The sequence below is a fragment of the Suncus etruscus genome, chromosome 4, assembly GCF_024139225.1.
Source record: "Suncus etruscus isolate mSunEtr1 chromosome 4, mSunEtr1.pri.cur, whole genome shotgun sequence".
Classification (NCBI taxonomy): Eukaryota; Metazoa; Chordata; class Mammalia; order Eulipotyphla; family Soricidae; genus Suncus; species Suncus etruscus.
Genome location: NC_064851.1, coordinates 6,980,329 through 7,000,568, shown reverse-complemented (window position 1 = coordinate 7,000,568; position 20,240 = coordinate 6,980,329). Strand labels below are relative to the sequence as shown.

At 52.0% G+C, this 20,240-nt stretch overlaps 1 protein-coding gene across 1 annotated transcript; it reads right to left on the bottom strand.

Moving 5' to 3' along the window:
• Positions 1–837: 837 nt before the first annotated feature.
• GRAP2 (GRB2 related adaptor protein 2) lies at positions 838–19,812 on the bottom strand. The gene is made up of 7 exons (XM_049771768.1): positions 19,735–19,812; positions 11,714–11,805; positions 9,688–9,807; positions 5,316–5,484; positions 3,203–3,391; positions 1,965–2,087; positions 838–1,117 (listed from the first exon to the last, which is right to left on the bottom strand). The coding sequence occupies exons 1-7, from the start codon at positions 19,810–19,812 to the stop codon at positions 938–940; spliced, it is 951 nt and encodes a 316-aa protein (XP_049627725.1). The 3' UTR covers positions 838–937.
• Positions 19,813–20,240: the final 428 nt, after the last annotated feature.

Below are 20,240 nucleotides of genomic sequence, written 5' to 3'. Positions count from 1 at the left end.
AGCCTTTGCACACCTGGTAAGGGTGGGACTTGCATGCGGCTGACCCAGCTTCAATCCCCAGCATCTCATAGTCTCCTGAACACCACCAGGAGTAATCCCTGAGTGCAGAGCCAGGAATCACCCCTGAGCACTTCTGAGTGTGGCCCCCCAAAAATAACAAATTGAGTCTCAAAGACACCTTGGACCCGTACAACGAGGGGACACGGAGGGGGCTCCAAGTGTGGCTGCGGCTTCTGCAAACACTTTAGACTTTCTGGGGTGCTGCTTCCCTGGGGGGCTGAGGAGACGGAGTCACCCAAGAAGCCGCTAAGAGATATGGGGAAAAGCTACTACACCCCTTTCCTGGACTCAGCCTCAGCTACAAGGCAGAGGACAAAGCAAGGGAAGAACGAAGGCTTGGGGTGGGGCCCCCTTGTGCAGGTGGCTGCCCCCACCCCAGGACCAGCCAGGTGTTCTACCCCACCCTCCTTCACTTTGTGTTGCACTTTTGTTTACGAGAGCCGGAGGGGGGGGTGTGTACATCAGGGTGGGGTAGGGGCAGGATGATAGGAAGGGAGGTGGACAGGCCTGCAGGTCTGCTAGAACAGGTCCCCCAGAACCCCAAGACCCTGTTTCATCTTGGGTTCCACTGCCTGCAGTGCCACAGCTCCCCAGATGTGGAGGAAGAGGGTCATTGACAAGATGGGGAGAATATCAGTTTCATTTCCAGCCCACCCACCCTCCAGGCCTTTCCCACGTCTGCTAAGGAGTAGAAAAGCCTGCAGGATTCCAGTTCTCCACCCGAGTTCCTTCCCTCTCAGCCAATCATCCAAGTAAATCGCCAATAAATTACTATCTCGATGTTGCAGGTCACCAGTGTCCACTTGCCCCCATTTACACATGTGCATCTGCAGAGCTCCGACCCACCAGACTCCGGCCCATTCACCCCTCGGGGTCCTCATCGGCTCAGGGGGGCCACGTAGTTGGCAGGGAAGAGACCCAGCTTGTTATGAAGGCGGCCGGTCCACCAGGATGGGTTGGAGCTGTCCAGAACCTCCACCACCTCGCCACAGCGCAGGCCCAACTCATCAACTTCCATAGCCTCGAAGTCGTACAGTGCCCGGGCCCACCGCACTCGCTGGAGGAGACAAGGAGACACTGCTGAGTCGGGTGGCCGCACCCCATACCCGGGATCAGGGCTTGGAGGCCAGTCCTGGGACTCAGGGCTCTGACCCACAAGACACTCTTTCTCATTTCTTTTTTTAGATCTTTGGACCACACCCGGCGATGCTCAGAGGTTAAGCCTGGTTCTGTGCTCAGAAATCACTCCTGGCAGGCTTGGGAGACCCTGTGGGATGCCCGGGATGGAACCTGGGTTGGCCTCATGAAAGGACAGTGCCCTATTTCCTGTGAAGTTGCTCCAGCTCTCTCCCTACCTCGGCAGGGATAACTTCATCCTCAAAATACCAGACCTTGGTGCCACCACCACCACCACATAAGCACAGAGCTGGCACATAGGCAAAGACCCTTTCATATAAGCACAGAGCTGTCACATAGGCAAAGACCCTTTCTCTGCCAGTGCTGGAGCTGGGAAAGGGGTGGACAGGACTAGGTCTACAGGCCAAAAACTGACTACAGCCCGCTGGCTGGTGTGAGGTCAGGGTGATCTGGCCCCGAAGTCTCCCAACCCCGTCTGCCTGCTGGCTTCCCACTGCCTCTTCTGGGAAACTCTGTGCACTCCCATATCCTCTTGTTTGGGGGTCCACACCCAGCAATGCTCAGGGGTAACTCCTGGCTCTGCACTCAGGAATCCCTCCTGGCGATGCTGGGTGGGAGGCATGCTGTGGGGCGTCGGGAGTCGAATCTGGGTGGACTATGTGCAAGGCCAGTGGCTTCCTGGCTGTCCTATGACTCCAGCCCCTCCCGCATCTCTCCTGAGGACCCACCGGCCCTGTCTGTTCGGCTGGAGTCTGTGAGAGGCGTACCCCGGCCATCTGCAGCTGCACTGGGTCCGTGTGTCTGCGTTGCATAAGCGCCGTGTTCATCTCGCTAGGTGGGCCCAGGCCTGCATGGCCATCATGGATGTCAAGGCTGCCTCCTCGGCGTTCCTGGAAAGTCACACAAGACGCATCACGGCAAGGCGGGGCTTCCTCTTGGGACCCTTGTGCTGCCGAGGGGGGCATGTACATAACTAGCATGCCAGGTATGCTTGCTTGTGGGCACAGGAAATGCCAGGAATGGGTGGGGCAGCAGGCTGACTAGGGGACTTTCTGGTCAAGTCAGCAGCAAATTTTTCAAATTTAGTCCAGGGTTTTTTTCTCGGGTCCCTGCCATGTGGCTTGTGCGACAGTCAGTCCTGGGCAGAGAAGCTGAGAAGAGCGTGGGAACAACCCTGAGTAAGCAGGGAAAGCTTCCCAGATGTGGTGAGGCTTCGACTGGAGCATAGAGGAGGAGGAGGAAGAGGAGGGTCAACAGGAATAGGCAGAGGAAACAAAGGGGGAAGCACAGAGGGTCCCCAGAAGCTCAAGGCAGGGCAGAGTTGCTGGAATATAAAAGGCGGGGGAGCAAGGCAGGTAGCCAGTGTTCTGGCACGGAGGACATTGACTGGGCCAGAGAAATTCAGGCTGATGCTATCTGGGGCCTTGTTCATCCCCGTAAGCCGCCTAGATCTTAACAGGAACAAGGCAAGGCACACAGAATAAGCCAGGCTCTACTGCCTGAGTTAATCTGTTTTTCTTGTGGACCGAGACAGCCTGATGGGTGAAGAGGCATGAATAAATCTAAAGCTGCGGAGAAGAAAATAAAACAACTGTTAGCTGTGGGGGTTGGTGTAGAGGGGACCCCTGTCCATCTCAGACACACAGACTCCTTGGTCAAGAGAAGTTTCCACATTTTGGGATTGCCTGGGGGGCCAGATTTGGGTGAACCCCAAGTGTCTAGGTAGGGTGCAGAAGTTGTTCCCTGTAGGGTCTTCAGACGGTGTTGAGTTGTGGTGACTTCTCCAGCACTCTGCAAACCTGCACTTGAAGCAGTAGGGACTGGGTTATGGGTGTGTGTGTGTGTGTGTGTGTGTGTGTGTGTGTGTGTGTGTGTGTGTGTGTGTGTGTTGTGTGTGTGTATCTGAGAGAAAGAGAGAGAGAGAGAGAGAGAGAGAGAGAGAGAGAGAGAGAGAGAGATCAGGTCCTCCCCACTCACTCTGCTCCCCTTCCTTCTCTGCTGATACCTGGTGAAAATGGGGGTGCTGCAGGTAGCGCTGGTGCGGGGGTGGTGGCCCTGAGTTGTGTTGGGCAGGGCTAGCTGCAGGCTGGTCCGACAACTTCCTGTGCATGGATGGCCGGACTTCCTCGCTCGATGCGCCCTTGTGGTGTGGGCCTCCCAGCTGCCTCCGGTCCAGGCTGCTGCCCCGAGGACCCTGGAGAAAGACAATGGGGTTTCTCACTCTGTTCCCAGCAGCACCCAGAAACCATAGGCAGGGGGCGTCCTTAGCAACACCCATCTACAGTTCTAGTCCCCATGTTCCCAAAAGTGGCCCCTGCATCATTCCCTCCGTCTCAGTCGGAGACAGCTTCAGACTTGGGCTCAGTGCATCTGTGGACAGGAAGCCATCCTCAGTGTCAAGGCTCCTCACTGGGCATTGACCCTCCAAGGCTTGGAACTGCCCCCATGGAGCCTGGTGATGGAGCCCCAGGCCCTGCAGTGGCAGTGCCAGGGAGAATAGGCCTGCTGCTAGGCACCAGGCACCAGCAAAGAAGCGACCCTTCGGCTTGGCCACTGCTGCCTCCTCATGAATCAGAGCCGCTTCCTGCTTATTTTAATTTCACAAACCATTATAGGGGGCCCCGGGCTTGGCCTCTGCCAGGCAGCTCGGTTGTAAGCACTTTCCCAACATGAATCACTGGGTCCAGCCTGATGTTTTCTTTCTGCTCCACACGCACATCCTAGTCAATTAATCCCCCCATCTGCTTCCTGAGTGCAATACTTTACAAGGGCCCTGGTGACTTCATTTTGCTTTCTGGACGTTTGTGTGCACTTGGCAGGATCCCCTCTCCTCCTGTGATGGGCAGTTTCTCATCTTAAAGCCAATTAAATACTAAGGAGGGTTGGGCTCCTGACTGCTCTGAACCTAGGCTGCCTCAAAGGGATCAGCATTTCCCCCCATAATCTATCCTTGGATTTCAGCTCCTCCAGACTGTGCTTTTGCCCATAATACCTATCTCTTGTTTTAAAGTTTTCTTCCTCCCCTCCCCTCCTCTCCCCTCCCCTCCCTTCTCCTCCCCCTCCCCTCCACTCCACTCCACTCCCCTCCACTCCCCTCCCCTCTCCTCTCCTCTCTTTATTTTCTATACCTGGCAATGCTCACGGCTCACTCCTAGCTCTGAACTCAGGAATCATTCCTGGTAGTGCTCAGAGTATCACATGGTTGCTGGGGATTGAACCTGGGTCAGCTATTTGCAAAGCAAGCGCCCTTCCTGCTGTCCTATCGCCCCAGCCCCTATAATACTTATCTCTTATAACTGAGATTTATCTTGAAAGTGATGTTATTGTGCATGAATTTTCTCTGTGTGGAGCTAGAAAGGTAGGTCAACATTTCCTTAGTGCCTTGGGTATCTCTGGGGCTAGTGGATTTGGATTTCACATCATTCTCAGAAGGGCATATGAGGGTAGCCCTTTGTCCTTGGGATGAGAAACCTGACCCTTAGAAGCTGAAAACTGATCTAGGAATAAGGAAATCGAGGGAGGCAGAAGGTCTGCTGCCACATTTCTATTCAAGCTCTACTCTGGGGTCAGCGAGATGGTTCAAAGGGCTATGAACACACATTGCTTGTGGCAGGCCCAGGTTCTGGCTCTGGAAACACCTGCTCTGAGAAACACTGGGGGCAGAGCTGGGAGTCCCTAAGCACTTCTGGCTATAGTCCCCAAGCAAAAGCCAATTAACCAACCAAGCTCCAGCTACTCCAGATTCCAAGGCTTTCAGAATTCCACACCTCTGCTTTTTCTTCTCCCAGTCATGCCCTGCCACAAAGCCTTCCCTGCTGGTCTCTGGGCTAAACATCCTTGAAGGCCAACCCATCACCAGCCTGCTTCCTCCTTAGGCAGAACTATGGGTGAAGCAGCATCTACGAGGAGACACCTCTGCTTCTCTGACCTTTACTTGTCACTGTCACTTGGGTTCACAGGCCAGAAACCAAAAGCTAAAACCTTCCCTGGTCACACAGCTGTGACTGAAGCTGAGGGGCCACTTCAGGGCGAACCACCACATGCACTGTCCTGGCATTTTGGTAGACTCGGGGCCTCCAAGATCTTAATAGGGGAGACCTGGACCCCAGGGCACATACCTTGTCCTCCTGGCTTTTGTCCCGAAGAAAGACCTGCTTCTGTCTGGAGATGGACGTGGTCTTGTAGTAGGCCACCAGCTTGTTGAGAGATGGGAATTTCTCAGTCCACAGGAAGTAGTGTCCCTTGTTGTCCCTCATGACCTTGAAGTGCTGAACATCATCCTCGTGCCTAGACCCCCGGGAAAGCCAAATGACAGGTGAGGCCACACGGGCACAGGAGCAAACACACTGGATGGCTCAGGCATTGCTGGGCAGGTAGATGAGCCCCATATAGCCTTATGGGAAGATTAGGGGTGGGGATAGAAGCAGGGAGCTCCCAGAGGACTCCAACAGGAAGATGGCGCTGAGCTATCTTCAGACATGGGAGCGACTCTCACAAGGACAGATGTGAGGAGGACTTCAAGAGATTTTCTCCAATGTTGAGGTGAAACCTAGTGGCCCCCAGCCATGCTGAGCTGCAGACTCTTGTTAGATGACACCTAGCTATTACCCAAACAAAGCTGTTCCCCCAACTTCCTCTTTCCCTTTCACCTAACATTTTATATGAAAAAGTCCACATGGGGGGCTGGAGCGATGGCACAGTGGTAGGGTGTCTGCCTTGCATGCGTTGACCTAGGATGAACTGTGGTTAGATTCCATGGCGTCCCATATGGTCCCCTGAGCCAGGAGCAATTTCTGAGTGCATAGCCAAGAGTAATCCCTGAGCGTCAACGAGTGTGGTTCCCCCAAAAATAAAAAGACCATTTGGATCTCACCTGAATCCCCCCACTCCAACACTTGGTTGCATTTGTACTGAGAGAATAAAGAAAGATCAGTTTGGCTTGGTACATAGAGAGACCATGAGGTGAAAAGCCATTGACTTGATGATTCTCTCCTGTGTATGACTTGGTTTATTAATTCTCTGTAGCTACCTGCTTCAGACTTGTTCACCTGGGATTGGAAATATGGAGTGTGGGGTGATTTCAAAATGTGGGATTTATTTTACAGATTCTGACCACATGACTCAGACTCTGGGCCGGGGGCACGTTCCACGAAAGTCTCTCTGTTCCCACTGTCTCCATTCTCCGAAGTGCTTTGAAGCTGAAAGAGAAGAGACTCCAGGCTGAGTGGGGCCTGCTGCGCTCCTTACGCCACAGAGGCCTCTGTGTCTCAGCTCTGTTTTATCTTTCACTCTATTTTATCATCATGAAGGCAGCGGGTTTACAAGAGCCTTGATGCAGCCTTGGGCTCTGCATAGGAAGAGTACAGAGTGTCGTGAGCACTGGGGCAAGTACTGCTTCTAGAACACTGTGTAGTCCTCCTTGGGGGGCCCTCAGGGGTATTTAGCTTGATGTCCTTGTGGGGAGGCTTGGCATTTGCCAGTTCTGAGGGCAGAGCTTACAGAGCTCCGGGTCCTGGTTCTCGGCTGGAGAGCTGAGAGGCTTTTGGATATTGAGTATTGGTCAGTCAGACACACATTTATAAATTGGTGCCAGTAAAACCAAGTGCCTGACCCAGCAGAGAGAGCAAAGTGTTGTGGGTTGGGGATGGAGTGGGGACAGCATACAGCTCACTCAGGCTCGATCCCTGGTATCCCAGAGAGTCCCCTGAGCACCATCAGGAGGGATTCCTGAGCACAGAGACAAGAGGAACCCCTGAGTATTGCCCGGTGAGACCTAACTCCTCCCTATCTGCCCCAAATGTCATGAGTCTTGGGGAGGAGAAAAAGCGCTGAGGACTGGTGGGAGAACGAGCTAGTCTGTGTCCAGAGGTGGGCTGGGAGTCTGACCTCCATCTTGTGCTCAAACTTGGCTGTAGCCATGAGGTGACAGCTCTGGCCCACTGTGGGGTGGGGGCCCACCCTTGGCAACCACTGCTGAATCTTCTCCGTCTGGCCCCTTGAGATGTTCACGCTGAGACTATGACTCAATCTAGTCACTACTCCTCACATCTGGGTGAGGGGAAGGCCACATTCTTGTGATCTGATTGTTCATCCACTGCCTCTTAGTCAGAGAATCCAGAGTACAGAACAGCCGGTCTCACTCCACTGTGGGGAGGACTGTCAGCAGAGGGGCCGAGAGGGAGAGGCCGGGCTGTGACTTACACCCAAGCCAAGCTTAAAGAATCCTCACAAAGGCCCAGGGATCAAACTGCAGTTAGTGCTTCATAATCTGTGCTCGTGACAGAAAGCAGGAGTGAGAAAAATTAAAATGACATCGCTTTTGGAATCTATTATACTACGTTCCTGCAGAACACTTGACAGCGACTGTGGAAATGACCAGCTGAGTTAAGAGCTGCAGGGGATGGGGGGGGGCAGAAGCTGAGCCTGAGTGCTTTGTAGAACTAACTTACTTGGTTGAAGGGCACAGAAACCACCAGCTCGGGCAGAAAAAAAGCCAGAGTCAACTTTATGTGATTCAAACTGGCCAAGAGATGCCCAAGAGTCAAGCCTGGACTCCGTACAGCTGTCATAGGTTTGACTTGTAGGATGTACTGTTAACGCAAAATAACACATTCATTAGAATGTAACAATGGGGCTACAGTGATAGCACAGTGGGCATGCGACTGACCAGGGTTTGATTCCTGGAATCCCATATTGGTCCTTCAAGTACCGCCAGAAGAATTTTTGAGCACATGCTGTTGGGCATGACCCTCTATCTCCCCCCAAAAAAAAGTAAAAAAAAAAAAAAAAAAGACCCAATGATAGGGCCAGAGCGATAGTACAGTGGGGTATGCAGTTTGACTTGTGCGAGGCTGACCTTGGTTTGATCCCATATGGCCCCTAGAACCTGTCAGGAGTAATTTCTGAGTGCAGAGCCAGGAATAACCCCTGAGCACCTCCTGGTATGCCCCCCTCAAAAAAAAAAAAAAGATCTAATGAGTTTACAGTGTGAGACATGGTAACACTGACCTAAACTAAGTTGACCTGCTGTGGTTAGTGAGATGACTGAGTCAGTGAAGCACTTACCTTGCATGTAGCTTTTGAGCCTAGCACCCCATATAGTCCCTGAGCACAGAGTCAGAACTAGGCCTTGAGCATAGCAAGGTGTGATTTCCCCAATTCCAAACCAAACCACACAGCTAACAAAAAAAAAAAAAAAAAAAAAAGGATTTAAAAATGGCCCAGTGCCTCTGCTGTGAGAAGGGATGTTTCCACAAAGAGCAAGGCTTTGTGGGATTACAGGGAAACTTCACTCTCGAGCTCCCACTAGTTCTGAATGCTCAGAGGCACACAGCAAGGTTGGCTGCTATTCATGAAGCCGTCCTAGCCCTCAGAACAGCCCTTCTTCCCAAAGAGCAAAGCAGTCTCAGGCCTGAGATGGCTTTATGGACTTAGGGCACTTCTTGTCTGCAAAGTGTTTTGCAGATCTGAGACATTTCCTTTACTTGTCAGGGATATCCAATGCACCTTTTCTGCTGCCCTCCCTTGGCTGGCATTTGTTCTTTCGGGGTCTGAGATCTGGCCAGGCACCGTATGGGCAGACAAGGGTCTCTAGAGTGTGAACTGTGTCAGGGGTGAACCTAGACAGAGTCACTTCCTCGGGGGGCTATAGGGATGTGCCTCAGTGAGTTTCAGCTGTGACAGCCCCTCCTGCCAGGATCTTTTTTCTGTCCCCAGGCTCTTGGTTTTGCTCCGAGGTAAAGTTCTTTCTGTGGGGTGAACTACAATAATGGCGTTTTCAATAGCACCCAGTTAAGCTTGCCTGCTGCAAGCCAGGCTTTTATCCCCAGCAACACATGGTGCTTTGAGCACTTCCAAATTCAATCCCTGAGCACTTAAAAAAAGTTCGGAGCTTGAGAAGATAGTATAGTGGGAAGGATATTTGCCTTGTATGCTGCCAACTCAGGTTTGATCCCTGGCATCTATATGGTCCCATATGATTCACCAAGCACTGCCAGGAATAATTTCTAAGAGCAGAGCCAGGAATTACCCTCTGAGCATCCTGGTTTTTTGGGGATGGGGAATACTGAATAATACCTGTCAGTTGTTCAGGGTTTATTCTGTTTCTGCAGTGCCAGGGATGTTAGAACAAGTATGTTGCCTCCTATACTATCTTCTGACCCACACACAGGTTAAGATTTAGAGCCCAGGTGAATGTGAAAAATGGGGTTCCATTCCTCTCTGTTATGCATACATCCACACATCCATAGACATGCATACATTCATCTTCCACAAATAGTCTTTGAGCATGGGTGGGTGTGAGGCACTTGAAAGGCACAGTGGGGAAATCCTGCCCTTCCAGATGTCCTGGCTGAGATGGGGAGGCAGAGAAGTGGGCCCATAATTTAGGCCAGAACCCAGTGGCTGGTACCCCCCTGACTGCCTTGCCAAGGTTATGTCATGAGTCCTGAAGCTTCAGCAGCCTGAGCAGGGACATGTGATGGGCCATACCTGACTGAGATGGAGAACTCCCCCGGGGAACTTTGGCTGGCCCGGATGATAAAGAACCCGACCTCCTTGCTCATGAGTAAGTTCTCAGCTTGATGTCGGGAGAGGTCTTCGTGAAACCATCTATAAGGGGGAGAAACCAGAGAATCTGTGTGTGACAAGGTGAAGAGAAGAGATGGAGGAGCAGAACAGGGCTGGAAAGTGGCAGACACCAGGGTGGAGCCACCTCTGGAACCAAACCAGAGCTCCGTGCCTTCCCTTCCCAGCCTTGTGACTTCCCTCTGGAAGCCTCCTTCCAATTTCTAAGCCCGAATCTTGGAAATGTATTCCTGTACCAGAGGGAATCCTTGGGAGTGACTTGATGCTGGGGGACAGCTGAAGGGAGGAGAGAGCTTGGGCCTGGGATTTGTGGCCAGCTGAGACTTGATGCTGGGGGACAGCTGAAGGGAGGAGAGAGCTTGGGCCTGGGATTTGTGGCCAGCTGAGACTTGATGACCTGGGAGGGGAGCCATAGGGTAGGGAACTATACATCTGGGATGTGAATGAGTGAGTGTATTTGTGTGTCTGTGTGTGTCTGTGTGACTGGTGCTCCACTTGACAAGCTGGACAGCCAGGCCAGGACTCTATGAGCACTGCATTCACTGCGACCAGACTTTCAGCAGCCAGCATATGCTGTCTATACAGCCAGCTCTGGGTTTTCACCCCCAGAGGATCCCTACTTGAAAAGGAGGAACTTCAGGGAAGCTGCTGTTTCCGGGGAGACCCACAAGCTCTGCTGCTTCATGAAGAAGAAAAAGGCTAAGCGTGTTCTCAAGGACAAACGTTTAGCAGCGAGGAGGCCAGAGCCCTCTCCGGGAAGGAGACCTGAGAGAAAGTGGGGGTGTGGGGGTGTGGCTTCAAGCACCGAGTTGGAGGTGTGGTCTTCTACAGGAGAACATTCTAAATCAACCTGAGATGGGGGCCGTGTGGAAGAACCACATCAGAGAATGGGATCTGCAGGAGCCGGAAGGATATTCTAGAAGCCAAGTGAAGAACAGTGGTCCAAGGATGGGAAGGATCCCTCCTATCAAACCATGCTGAGCTGAAGGCCCAGTAGGGAGAGCAGAAAAAGGTTTCAGAAGGGCAGAGGGGGTGACAACAGAACAGATGCCCTGGACGGGGATTTGGGCTCTGGAGGGTTGGCGCTGCTCAGGGTTTGCCTTGAGATGGGAGGAAGTGGCCGCTGCACCTTTATTTGCCGAGGGAGGGAGAGCTGATGTGGGAGAATCCGGTTAGGAGCTCAGGCTCCCCCAGACAGATGCGGAGGAGGCTGGATTGGAGGGGCTTTTCTGGAGACTCCCCATATCCCCAGAACCTAAAGCCAGGCTCCACCATGAATGGGGCTGAGAGGGTCTGTGTGGTTCAGGCAGCCTGGCTGAGGTCAGGGATCACCTCACAGAACCGGCTGTGCCTCATGGGCTGGTTTTGCTAAGAAGCCTGTGCCGGAGGGGAGACTGGCCAAGAGGTGAGATTATTATCTAACCCTTGTGGTCAATTCTGGAGACAAACAAGACTCAATGTCCAGTTTTCATTTCCTCCTTTTAAAGGGAATTTCCCCTTTCCCACCATAGCCTCTCCTCCACCCCAGGAGGGTGCCCAGGAGCTGCCTCTTGGGGATCAAGGGCTGAGAGAGCCATGAGAGACTCTTGATGAGGAAGGAAGGGAGGTTGGGACGGACCAGAGAAGAGGCTGTGGGGTGGTCAACTATGCTCCTGGCTGAAATTCTTGGAAACGCAGGGATGAGAATGACAGATGATGGGAGTTTATCGACTTAAAATAGGTGATCTGGGTACATGACGTAAAACTCAAAAGGCAACGTGAGGAAATGCCAGCCTCCCTCCCACCCCTGACCTTCAGCTGGGTGGTTCCCTCTCCAGAGACAATCACTTTCCACAGCGCCTTGGGTCTGCACAGATAAATTTAGCTACTGAAAAAAAGAAAGGGGGAGCGTGTGTGGGTAGGCCCAACGCAGCAGGCTGGAAATACTCACTCGGGAATCTGGATATCTATAAAATTCTTGGGCACGTATCCTTCTTGGCTGCCGAGTTCTGCTCGGAACCACTCGTCTTGGTTACTTAAGATCTACATGGGAGAGAAGAAAGAACAGCACCGTTGGGAGGCTCCCAGGAGCGAGGGAGACAGAGAGGTGGTCAAAGGAGAAACCTTCTGGACTTAGAGGAAAAGAAGCCAAAGAAATCAGGCAGCTGTTCCAGAAAGGAGCAGCGGTTTATCTCTTTGCATTTAGGCTTCTCTTGACCTCAGGCTATTTTTAACTACTTGATCCTCTACTCATGGGATTCCCCCACCTTGAGAGGGCCTCTCAGACTCAGCACTCAGGCCTTCTCTGAACCCCTTTCTCCTAATTTTGAATTCAGTTGTCCCAGATCCCAGAACCTTAAGTCATTTGTCTGAGTGGGAAAGGGAGGCAGGCTACTCCATCATTTTTGCTTTTCTGCCAGGTAAACAGGAATCTTCTTAAAGTTTAATGTGTTCTTATTTCTCTGAACAAGTTGATGAAAACTTAAACATCCAAATGGGGCCAGTTTTGGAAACAGAAATTCTTTGTTTTCACACTTCATGTGTTTCACAGTTTGAACATAATTCAAGATATTTGGAAAGCCTTTTCTAAACTTGATTTTAAGGGAGGGAGAATGAGTACAGCAGGTAAAACACTTGTCTTGTGTGAAATGGGTGTGGATTCTATCCCCTGCACCCCGGATAGTTTCCTGAGCCCCACCAGGAGTCACCTCTGAGTACTATGCAAGCTGTGAGTACCCCAAAATAAATAAACCTGCTTTTAGAACGAGATCATTGGCAAAACCAGAAGTCCGGTCTTTTTACTATATGGTCCAACTTGTCCTGAATTTTATTACCTATTTTTGTTACTTATGCGATTTGGCTCTAACTGGTTCCTGGTTATTTCAGAAAATAAGTTTCATCATTAAAAGACAAATTGTTCCTTCTTCCTGCCATCCCTCCGCCAAGATTATCTCTAAAACATGTGACAAAGATAGGAACAATAATTCCAAAGAAGGCTGGGCAAGCAAACAGGTGGAAATAACCTGCCTGATGTCACTGAGTCACCCATGTAGACACAGGAGCCCTCCCATTCCAGAACTTGGTATGAAAAGCAATAAATTTCCTTTATTGTTGAGCCACTTCATTTCTTTGTCTTGTAGCTGAAAATGTCCTGACAGTCAGGAAAGCTGTCATAAAGGAAAGTAGAAACTGGACAGGAAAGACTGGAGAAGAGACCATCTGGATGGCCCAGGCAATGAATAAAAAATAGGGGGGCAAGAGAGCTTTAGAAAGAGGGCAGTGCGGTGCAAGCCGGGTTGGAAGCTTGGTGCATTCTCAGAAGAAAATGAGGTACGTTTTGGAAGTGAAGCCTGGAGCAGTCTAGGAAGAAAGCCTGGTGCATACTAGAAAGGAAGCCTGGTACGTTCTGGGAAGTAGGCCTGATGCATTCTGGGAAAAAAGTGAGGTACTTTTTTGGGAACTAAGCCTGGTGCATCCTGGGAAGGAAGTGAGGTGCATTTTGAAAGTGAACTCTGGTGCATCCTGGAAAGGAGGCCTGGTGCATTCTGGGAGGAAAGTGAAGCATGTTTTGGAAGTGAATTCTGGTGCATCCTAGGAAGAAAGTGAGGCTCTTTTTGGAAGTGAACCTGGTGCATCCTGGGAGGAAAGTGAGACGAGTTTTGGTCGTGAAGCCTGGGAACTTCCAGGTGCACTTCCAGGCACACTTCCCTTTGGGAAGGAAGCACCTCCTGCAGGCGGGAATTTCAATGGGGATAGAAATAAGTAAAGAGAGGAAAACTAGAGGCCTAGGACTCAACAGTCTATGTTGAAAGTCCTGGATGTCAATGCTGAAGTTTATGGGGAACCATTGGGGAATTTTCAGGAGGGAAACAGCAGTGAGGAGAGTCCTATGGGACTGGAATGGCAGTTGAGTGGCAGGAGGGAGTTGGAGGAGAAGTTGATGAAGGTGACGAGCCTTCATATGTAGCCAGGCAGGCATGTAGGCACGTGGCGAAGGGTTCCAGGACGGGGGAGGCCTGTTTTGGAGGGACCCAGGAAGTGAGAGTGGCAGGATTTCGTGACTGATCAGGGAGCTGAGGGAGAAAGAAGGAGGTTCTGGAATGACGGGCTCCCTGGCTTGGGAGACTGAGTGGGTGGTTTTCCTTCACTAAAATAGAACATGCAGGAGAAGGAGTCGGGCCGGGAGTAGGGGGAACTCTTGGGCTTCAGATCGCATGTTGGGGAACCCAGGTTACCCCTGGGATTGCCCAGGAAGAAAAGGTCGGGGAGCAGCTGGAGGCCCATGTCTGGTTTCAGGAGGGTCTTGGGGGCTAAGATTGTTTGCATTTTCAGAAAAGTGGATGGAACTGAAAATGGGATCCTAGAAATGGAAGAAAGGCAGAGGAGAAGCAATGAAGAGAAGAGACATCGCTTTGAGCTTAGAATGAGAAAACCTGGTTTCTAGCCTGGCCAGAAGTAAGCTGTGTGTCCTTTTGGCAAAACCAATCTGCCAGCTGCAAGATGGGGTCATGATAACCAGCCGGCTGTTCATGGAGCTGCCCTGAAGCTCTCAGAAGCCCTGGGACCCCAGAGTTCCTGGGAACAAGGATGCTGTTGTTTAAGCAGAGTAAAAAGTGATCCCTTAGGAAGGAAAGGAGGTGGAGGGTTTCTAAGTGCCTTTCGGCCCTGTACTAGTATGTTTTGAATTTAATCATTTGTTCTGAGGAAATCAGAGCGTGTCCCATATTTGAGTTCTAGAATTGCTGAGAACAGAAAACGCGACCGTTTCTAACATCAAAGAGGCTGCTGGTATCACTAAGGACGTGTGGGTATGTGTGTGCCGAGGGGGTGGAGAGCGGGAAGCTGAGAATCTAGGTCAGAAGAAGGAAGAGCAAGGAAGCTGGGGACCAGAGCTGGTGCAGAGAGCCTGGGCTGCCTCCCTAAGAGGCCAGCTCCCTTGGCCTCGGTGGCATTGGGGTTCCTGTCTCCCATCACACGGGGAGCAAAGGTGAAGTAACCGTGTGTGCAGGGATGTGGTTGAAGGAGGCCATTTGGAAATAGGGGCTCATCACGGTAGGAACTCGCTTTGTACTCAGTTCTCTGACCTGAAAACGGCTGTAATTGTAATCAGGCTCCCACTCATGTACCTCCTCTAGAAACGGAGAGATTATTCCTCCGCGCTGGCCATTTCTCTCACCACCTGGTGCTCAGTCTGCCTCAGCTCCTGTTCCCAGGGAGGTGAATTTATAGGCTTTTTATGGCATGTAAAAGGCCAGGCTTGAAAGAAAGCTCATCTTCTGTAATGAAGAGTAAGGGGAGGGGGCAGCGGCTTTCTCTTGCCAGCCCAGGGGCCCGAACAGGATTCCTGTTCGCCTCATCTCCCCATCTCTTTGGATCCCCTTGTCTTGCCCCTATCTCGTGCACCCTCGTGGCATCCTGAACAAGGAGTTCAAGCTGGAAAACACGACAAGTTTCACGCCTCAGTTTACTGTCCCTGATCCTTATAAGGTTGACTATAACGAGAAGCTTTTTTTCTGGGTTGCCTGGCCTGAGAATAAGTTAAACGTGGGAAGAGGACAAGATGTGCGGCTGGGACATTTCTAAATTGGATGGAATTACAGCTCTTAGGAGCTGTGGTGTACCCCAAGACCCACCCATATCTGGGAGGAGTTTTGGGAACCGGATAATAGGTGTAACTACCTGCAAGACCTCCCATTTCTGGGAGGGGTCTGGAAAAGGATAGATAAACCTCTGAGCCAGGGGATTCGGGGCTGGTGCCTTTTTGCCGTTTCTCTTTTGGCCCGGCTTGGCTTCCTGGCTTTTGGATCTTTGGGCCGCATGGAGCCCAAAGGGAAGATGGCTAACAGGAGATAAGATGCAGGGCGAATGCTTAAAAGGTTGACATAGGCCACACACCTGTGGTGGCTAGGGCATGAATAAAGATGATTCTTCCTGAAGCATACGTGTGAGTGAGTCTTGATTACGCCAACTACCTGGGCCTGGAACTTGCCAGCTGGATGGGGGATGAAGCCACGTGGCTGGGGCCTAAGCACAAAGGCCTCCATCCACCGCCATCCAGCCCCATCGTTAATTATTTCATGCTACAGGAGCAAAGCAGAAATCTGAAGTATTGGCTAAGTTAATTACTGGAGGATGAACTCGGAGCTTTTTGATGACTGAGTAGGAAGATACGGGGTCGAGTTGGATGCATTACCCAAGCTGAGAGAAGTAGAACCAGTTAAGAGTCACTTTCTTAGAGGACATAGTGCAGTGGGATCCGATGTCCTGTGTCTGGGGCAGGTACGGGTGCAGGGGAGCTTGTAATTGGAACACAGGCAGGTCAGGCAAACCCCAGAAATGGAACCCGGTACTGGGTCTGGAGTCTTCTGTTTATTACCCAGGTTACCCTCACTGCAGATCAGGATTGAGGGGGCACCAACGGTTTGCATCGAGGCATGGATCATGCAGGGAATCGAGGAATAAATAAAGGGGGGGCTGGTCACCCCAGGAGTTGGGTCTGCAGTGGGTAGCTTGATGGTGAGTTCATCACAGATTTGGGGGATGTTCTAATGAAAATGTGAGCCATTTTGGCACTAATGGCTCAAAGTGAAAATGATTCCCTGGGAATGAGTTGCTGGGGAACAGTGAGGAACCATCTCTGGAAACAATGGTGAGGATTCTGGGGTGTCGCCCATGTCTAGAGTTGAGGGGAGGCATTGTGGTCCTGCTGGGTCTGACACAGATAATGGGGTGAGGTTGAGCCAATCAGCAACTCTGCTCTAGAATTTGGGGGGATGGGGAAGCAGGTGGGGTGGGGCAAATGGCCTTAGAATCCTAAGTGAGTAGAAGCACAGTCTGCCAACTGCCGATGTCCTGAGCACCTGTTTGGGTTTGGGCCTGGTGTTAGGAGCTGGGGGCTGCCTGTAGCTGCACAGTTGGTACTCGGCGCTCACTGAGCACGGAGGCAGCAGCACTTGTTCACTCATTTGTCAAACAGGAGAGAGGGGACAGGTTCCTGCCCTGCCGACCCCGGGCAGACGGGGCCTTGCCCTCCCAGGGCATGCAGAATGGGCCCTGTGGGTCCCCCGGGAAGGGCGGAGATGCGAGATGGATGTGTCGGGAACACAGGAGCACGGAAGAGCAGTTGCTCGTAAACAGCTGTCACGCAGGGTGAGATGGTAAGTGCCCCGAGTGAAGTGTTTGTGAGACGCTGTGCAGGCAGAAGATGGAGTGATTCATCTTGCTGGCTGCTAGGGAGGGGGGACCGGTGACGTCTCCTGTCAGAGCACGTCCAGAGGCGGCTGTGTGTGTGTGTGTGTGCGTGCGTGTGTGTGTGCGTGCGTGTGTGTGTGTGTGTGTGTGTGTGTGTGTGTGTGTCGCTGAGACAGACATATTTTGGAGGAGTGAGATAGCCTGAGGAGGCTGGGCAGGGGTTCGGGGCCAGGTGGTGTAGATTTTTGATCAGTTGGTAATGGGCAACCACTGAGTGCTTCTGAGTGAGGAAGGGAGATGATCTGATTTGTCTTTTAGAAAGATCTTTCTAGGACTAGTTTGCAGAATGGCTGTGGGAGGAAGAGACAGGGGGTGATGAGGTCAACCTAGGGGCTCAGCACTGAAGGATAAGAGGAAGCAGAAGGGAAGGAAACACTGATGCTAAGGCCACCTTTGATTGAGTATCTGCTGAGGACATTACTTCTAGTCCTTTCCACAACCCTGACAGCTAGGCACAGAATCCTCTAATAGATGAAAATGCTGATACTGAGAAAGAAGAGACTGGCCCAGGGTTGAATGCTAATGAGCTAAGATCCACCCTCAGATCTGTCAGGCTTTGAGTCCAGGGCCCATTTCACTGAAGACAGTAATCCAGGGGTCAAGGCATCATTTGGAGATCCTGTCTGGGTTGCATCCAGCCATGGGGCATTGGGTCTGGGATCTGCCACCTGAGCCCAGTGTTCACACTGGCAAACTGGGAGGAACTGGGTATACTCCAGAATATTGAGGGGCTGTGGGGAGCAGACACAGATTTCAGACATCCTGAGTCAGGAGCTGGTGCCCACAGAGTGGCATCCAGTTGGCAGTTTGAAACGTGGGCCCAGACTTCACAAACGAGGGCAGAGTTAGAATAACCTTGGATGCCCTGAGCGCACTGCTTGGGACCATCTGCCCCCATTCTGCACCATCCCAATAAAATGACAAAAGAGAAAATCCTCCAGGGAACTTTTGTTTAGGACAAAGAGGATGAAACTAAGATTTCTCTGGAAATGTTCTGGAAGGGAGAGAGAAAGGATTTCGAGGGAGAGGGACAGGTAGTGATGTCTGGTTTTTGCTTTTAGGCCATATCCAGTGGTGCCCGGGGGACCATGTGATGTCCAGGCTAATACCTTGGCTTCCAGCACACAAAGCCCGTATGTCAGCCCTTCAAAGGCCCTCTTAGCCCCTTTAGGCATTTGAGGTTATTTATATTCTGCAGGAGAGAACTAGTGAGTCTTTAGGGATAAAAGGCAGCTTCCGGTGCACCAAGTAAGTGAGGAAGAGGAGCGAGATATTTCATCCCACGGTGGCAACAAAGGCAAGAAATTGAGAAACAGAGTTGAGGAAAGTTGTTTTTGTTAGAAGGAGCCACACCCAGTGGTATGTGTTGTGGGGGTTCTGGGGTCTCGAACGCCCACCTGAGTGAGCCACATCCTGGCCCAGGTCGCTTTGGGGGATTTTGTTCTCGTAAGCCCCTCCGCCCTGTAGAGCGAGCACCCTGGAGCTGTCACCCAGCCCATCCTGGGCCCTCAAACATGCTCCCAGGGGCCCTCTCAGATTCTCAGCAGCCTCCTTTCCTGGCAAGTGTGGGGATCAGGAGATCCAAGGGTGCTGTCTAAGCTCAGCTTCCCCCACCTCACTGGTGCTTGAGGGACTCAGGTCTCTTGTGAGACACAGCTTTGGCCCGTGTGGTGTAGAGTCGGGGAGAAGCCAAGGCTTCTCTAGTTCAAGCGCTGGTGGGAGATGAGGGTTGGGTTTTGTTTTTGGGCCATACCTGGTGACTCTCAGGGGTTACTCCTGGCTATGTGCTCAGAAATTGCTTCTGGCTTCGGGGACCAGATGGGATGCCAGGGATCGAACTGAGGTTCCTCCGGGGTCAGCCTCGTGAAAGGCAAATGCCCTACTGCTGCGCTATGCTTTGGCCCAGAGGGTTTCATTTTTTTTTTTTTTTTGTGGTTTTTGGCTCACACCCGGCAGTGCTCAGGGGTTACTCCTGGCTCCATGCTCAGAAATTGCTCCTGGCAGGCACGGGGGACCATATGGGATGCTGGGATTCGAACGGATGACCTCCTGCATGAAAGGCAAATGCCTTACCTCCATGCTATCTCTCCAGCCCCGAGGGTTTCATTTTTATTGTTGGTGGTGGTGGTGATAGTTTTGGATCACACCCGGCAGTGCTCAGGGCTTACTCCTGTGTGGGGGGCCATCTGGGGTGCAAGGCAAGCTCCCTCCCTGCCGTACTATGTCGCCGGCCCAGGCAGGAGAGACGAGTTCTGAATAGTCCTGAGTGGGGATGTGCATGGCCTTGTCAGGTCCTGTCTCCTCCTTGCTGTCACCTCCTGTGCTGTCTGTCCGCTGCCCCATCCAGACAGGTTCAGCCCCCAGCAAGGACCAAATCCTCCTCGGCTCTGAACTTGACCTTAGGCCCCACTCACCTCTCTCTGTAACCGGAGCAGCCCCACATTCCTCCCACCTGCCATCTCAAGCTGGGACTGCCTGTTCCCTTGCTGGGGCCTCGAGAATTCTACCCCCCAATGGACCTGCTACCTCCTCCAAGAAGCCTGCTACTTGGGACTAGGATGGTGGCATGTGCCCGGCCTGGTGACATCCTCTGTACCTAGGTGAGCAGTTCTTTTGGAAAGGAAACGAGTATTGTTCTCAGGAAACAAAGGTGCTGGTTGTGAGGTTCACTCGGCAACCAGAAGGAGCAGAGGAAACCCCAATTCCCTGCCCGAGACCCACCTTCAGGACATCGCCCGTGTGGAAGCTCAGTTCATCCTCTCCTGAGGCGGTGAAGTCAAACTTGGCGATGGCCTCCATGTGTCAGCTGCTGCGGGAAGAGACAGGAACTTGTCATGGTGCCTTTCTGCCCAGGGAAGGGCAGCAAGCCTCGGGCCCAGTTCAGGGTTGTAGCTTTTCTGGGCTAGAATTGGCAGAACTGTTAGGATCCAGTTCCAGGGTCATTCCAGGAACCCCCAGAGCAGGAAATGTAGGCCCAAGGCGGCCTCTCCCCCCACCCCTCTCTCCTCCTCCAGGGCCTGTTTCTGGAGTTTCTGTTTCCGGTGGATAAGGGGGGAACCCTGCTATCATGGACTTGAGGCCCGAGGGGCTGGAAAAGCTTCGGGAAACACTGTCCCAGGCTGTCCCTTGGCAGCTCTGTTGAATCAGGCAGTGTTAATTAGGCAGATGCCATTTCTCTTGTACATCTGAATCATTTAAGAGAATTAGACAGCACTGGTCAGTGGGGA

Bases quoted from the DNA above. Each gene is read 5' to 3' on its own strand.
- GRAP2 (XM_049771768.1), bottom strand. From the start codon at position 19,812: ATGGAGGCCATCGCCAAGTTTGACTTCACCGCCTCAGGAGAGGATGAA. The intron at 11,806-19,734 runs GTGGGTCTCGGG...TCTCCCATGTAG, and splicing joins ACACGGGCGATGTCCTGAAG to ATCTTAAGTAACCAAGACGA. The intron at 5,485-9,687 runs GTATGGCCCATC...CCGGGGGTCTAG, and splicing joins GAGTTCTCCATCTCAGTCAG to GCACGAGGATGATGTTCAGC.